We start from the raw sequence: 3,909 nt of genomic DNA, 5'->3' as shown, positions 1-3,909 counted from the left end.
TTTAGTTTACCAGTTACTTATAGTTTCCCTGGTGTGTGCTTTTTTAAGTCCACCAAAGGGCTCTGGACCATATAATGCTGTAATAGCACCCTACTTTGCTAGGTAATCTGCGTGTTCATTACCTTCATGTCCCTGATGTCCGGGAACCCGTCCTAACAAAACCTTGATTTTCATTCCCATGTCATTAAGGATTTCATCCACTAGCTTAGATGCTGTGTAGGATTGCAAGGCACGCAGGGCCGCCTGGCTCTCCGACATAATGTAGATGGTATCGATTTCTTGAAGTTCGGCCCATAAATGCCAGCTCCCTTTCTAACGTCATCAAATTTCTATCCATCCGTGAACCAGACCTCTGAGTCAGGGTCATTATAGGGATTCCCTATTTCCCAGTGGGCCCTGTCCACAATGGACACTTCAAAGTTCAAAGGCCCTTCTGTTATTTGATTCCAAATCTAAGAGCCATAGAAATTTAATGTCCAATACCAATTAAGGTAAACATTCTAAAAAAGCTTCGTAATGAAATACAAAAATTTATAACTCAAACAAATTTTTATTGAAATAGGGTCACAGAATCTGACATTTGACTTTCAAACCAAAAAAAAACTTTTCACAGAAGCCAGGTTGGTACTTTCCTCAAGAAAGCTAACTCAATGACTCACCATTGTTCTATCGACTGGCCGTCACTTTTTAAGCAAGCCCACACAACCCAAAAGTTTGCCACTGCAAAACTTCACTTCATTTTATTTAATTGAACTAATTAACATTATTTATTATTCTAAAAAACTGAGTTTCACTAATTATCGGCTAAGAGCTGAATGGTAATGGGCGCATCTGTAACTCCCACCGACGCTGACACATCCTCTTTGACTGTATATTTAACACTATCAGGGTCAACAGTTGTGGTCGTTGTAGCAGCTGTTGTTGTTGTTGAAGTTGTTGTTGGTTTCTCCGTCGTCTCTGGGAGCTTTTTATCGATTACGATGGGAGCGCTGGTTATTGGTTGACTTTGATCACGTAAAATCTGATCTGGTTCTGAAAACAAACTTGGTCGATTTGCACTTTGAACTGATGATATAGTTTGAGTTTGTGTGGACGTTTCATGAGTAGAACCTTGTGCTGTTATAAGTTGGGGTTGTTGTTGTATATTCAGTAAGTCTTGCAGAGTTACAGTTTGTGTTGGTAAAGTTTGAGATTGTTGTTGTAAATTTAGCAAATCTTGAAGGGTTATGCTTTGTGCTGACAAATGTTGCGCTTGTTGTTGTATATTAAACAAATTTTCCAGAGTTAAGCCTTGTGGTTGAGTTTGAGATTGAGGTACAGCTTGACGTTGCGCTTCTTGTACTTGGTGTTGTTGTGTATTCAGCAAGCCCTGCAACGTTGTTTGTGAAGATAAATTTTGCTGCGATATACCTTGTACTGATAAAGGTTGTTGTTGTTGTTGTTGTGAAGCGAAATTTTGTGTAGTCAAACCTTGTGCTGATAAACCTGAACCACTTTGTGCAGCTAAATTTTGTAGAGCTTGTGCGATTAGTTGATGTTTATTTGGGCGTGGCACCTTAACCGCTTGTAGTACAGGCTGGTTTACAACACCAACGCCTGGTAACCCATTTGGACTTTGCGATAAAATCAGACGTATATCCTCTATAGATTCAGGAGATTCAGGTGATTCTGGCGACTCCAATGATGTTGTAAATATGAAAGGCAGCTGGATGGCTTGTGCACAAATGAAAGCTGAAAAATATTTTGAAAAGTAAAAAGTTGTTTCAATGCGCATGCGCAAAAATTTATAAACAAATCACGCGCACTCACTTGTGGCAAAAATCACTAAGAACTTCATGTTACTTCGTTCACGATTTACGCAGTAATGCGGTTAATGCGGAAGAAGAATCATTTTATATGCGAAAATGAGTGCAATTGTGGGGTAAAAATAAAAAAAAGATAAAAATTTAATTTTAATTCAATGGAATTTAAGATTATGTGCATAAATAACCAACACACTTACACCTTAATTCGGCATTTTATTTGCAGATTTAATACAAAATTTCTCAAAAAAGAATACTTCAAAATGTTGTTGCCAAAAAGCAAATATGGGGCATTCTATGGCATGTGAACTACAAATGCCCAAGCACTCGAGTTAGTTATCTTTACTGCTATCGCATATTTTCTGATCAACTCTGATCTGATGATCAGCCGAGTTATACTCTTTATCCACTGGAAAGCTTCGCAGTCATTCAAAACATTTCGTAATTTGTGAAAGAGAATTTTGATCCATTATTAAGACGTTAAGTCAATTGACGATTAATTGCAAATGTGATGACAAAATTATGCAATTGCATGCAAATGCACGGGATAGTAAGCGACCTTAGTAAATCACCATAGCAAAGCAACCAACAAACAAAAACAGCCCTACAGGACACCACACAAGCGCCTCATTCTCTATTACGAAACGAACGTTCGTTTCGCCTCAGAGACGAAGCGCTTGCGTTTTTATGTTATGTTACTCGCCATTTTTACTATGTTAAAGGATGGCAATATGTCCTTTGACCATTGTTAGACGAAATCGTTTGGAGGCGAATCGTTCGTCTGTCTCCTCTGTTGTTCGCAATAGAGAATAAAGACCCCGGCAAACTCATATAAGTAGACAACATTTGGTTAATTCGTTGTAGTTCTATAAATAATAGAACAAAAACAACAACAAAATACCAAGTTTCTCTGAAAACCGCCTTACAAACATGCATAACTTTAACACATAACTACATACGAATTATGTGATGTGTGAAAGATAATATATGCGAAAGAAGGCAATTGGGAAAAACTTTACAACAACTAAGGCATGACGTAGCTGAATGCGTTTATAACCATTTCAACTATCGTAGGAGTGCGGGTTCGACTCCCACTCCCGGGAGAAAAGGCTTTGAAGAGATTTACAAGGTATAATCGAAACAGCTGTCGCCTTGTCCGTCCTGATGTAACGTTGTTTAAATGTTTCCCAAATTATTAAATACAAAAAAAAAAGTTTAAAAACAACTTGTGAATTGCGAATGTGTGCAATGTTAGCAAATTGAAGAAGATCCTTGGCATATACGCACACACACATACATTTATCGATTTCCTTTTATAAACTCGTAAAAATTTTCAATTAAGACCATTGGTAATCTAACCGAAAGTGTTCCTGCAGGGATTATCAGCTGATCGAAATGTTGCTTTGTGGATTGCATAACAAAATAAGGGGATCTTTTGTATTGCAATTTGCAAAACTTTTGACAGTTGCATTCCCATGTACTTTGTTGTTGCATGTGCTGTGCAACTATGCAAAACCCTTCGTACTTGATTGTGAACCGTCCTAATAGGCGGTATAAATCTTAGCGAAAAAGAGCTTTATATCAATAGAATTTTACTTTCTAAATTGAGTTATAACATTAAATTGGAAAACACTAAAATTTTCTATGTTTCGGGAGCCATAACTCGAAGAAAAATTAACATATCGTAATGAAATTGTGTACACACATTTTCCTTATAGCAGAAAATATTTCTAGTAAAAATGGAAGAGATCGGTTAAAGACCACGGCAACTTAGGCCACCGTGATGTGATGGTAGCGCGCTCCGCCTATCACACCGTATGCCCTGGGTTCACGCCCCAGGCAAAGCAACATCAAAAGTTTAGAAATAAGGTTTTTCCATTAGAAAAAAATTTTTCTAAGCGGGGTCGCCCCTCGGCAGTGTTTGGCAAGCGCTCCGGGTGTATTTCTGCCATGAAAAGCTCTCAGTGAAAACTCATCTGCCTTGCAGATGCCGTTCGGAGTCGGCATGAAACATGTAGGTCCCGTCCGGCCAATTTGTAGGGAAAACCAAGAGGAGCATGGCGCAAATTGGAAGAGAAGCTCGGCCTTATATCTCTTCGGAGGTTAT

The 3,909-nt window shown here is 38.4% G+C and overlaps 1 protein-coding gene across 1 annotated transcript; it reads right to left on the bottom strand.

Annotated features, from left to right (window-relative positions):
* Nucleotides 1-530: 530 nt before the first annotated feature.
* LOC137251937 (uncharacterized protein DDB_G0285291-like) lies at nucleotides 531-1,887 on the bottom strand. The gene is made up of 2 exons (XM_067786964.1): nucleotides 1,810-1,887; nucleotides 531-1,731 (listed from the first exon to the last, which is right to left on the bottom strand). The coding sequence occupies exons 1-2, from the start codon at nucleotides 1,835-1,837 to the stop codon at nucleotides 794-796; spliced, it is 966 nt and encodes a 321-aa protein (XP_067643065.1). The 5' UTR covers nucleotides 1,838-1,887; the 3' UTR covers nucleotides 531-793.
* Nucleotides 1,888-3,909: the final 2,022 nt, after the last annotated feature.

Source organism: Eurosta solidaginis, chromosome 5, assembly GCF_040869045.1.
Source record: "Eurosta solidaginis isolate ZX-2024a chromosome 5, ASM4086904v1, whole genome shotgun sequence".
In the NCBI taxonomy this organism is placed as follows: domain Eukaryota; kingdom Metazoa; phylum Arthropoda; class Insecta; order Diptera; family Tephritidae; genus Eurosta; species Eurosta solidaginis.
The sequence above is the reverse complement of the archived record's forward strand: the minus strand, read 5'-3'. Positions and strand labels throughout refer to the sequence as shown.

What these genes read in the sequence shown, in the direction of transcription:
- LOC137251937 (XM_067786964.1), bottom strand. Translation starts at nt 1,837, where the DNA reads ATGAAGTTCTTAGTGATTTTTGCCACAA. An exon ending in CTTAGTGATTTTTGCCACAA is followed by an intron (nt 1,732 to 1,809) that starts GTGAGTGCGCGT and finishes AATATTTTTCAG; the next exon opens with CTTTCATTTGTGCACAAGCC.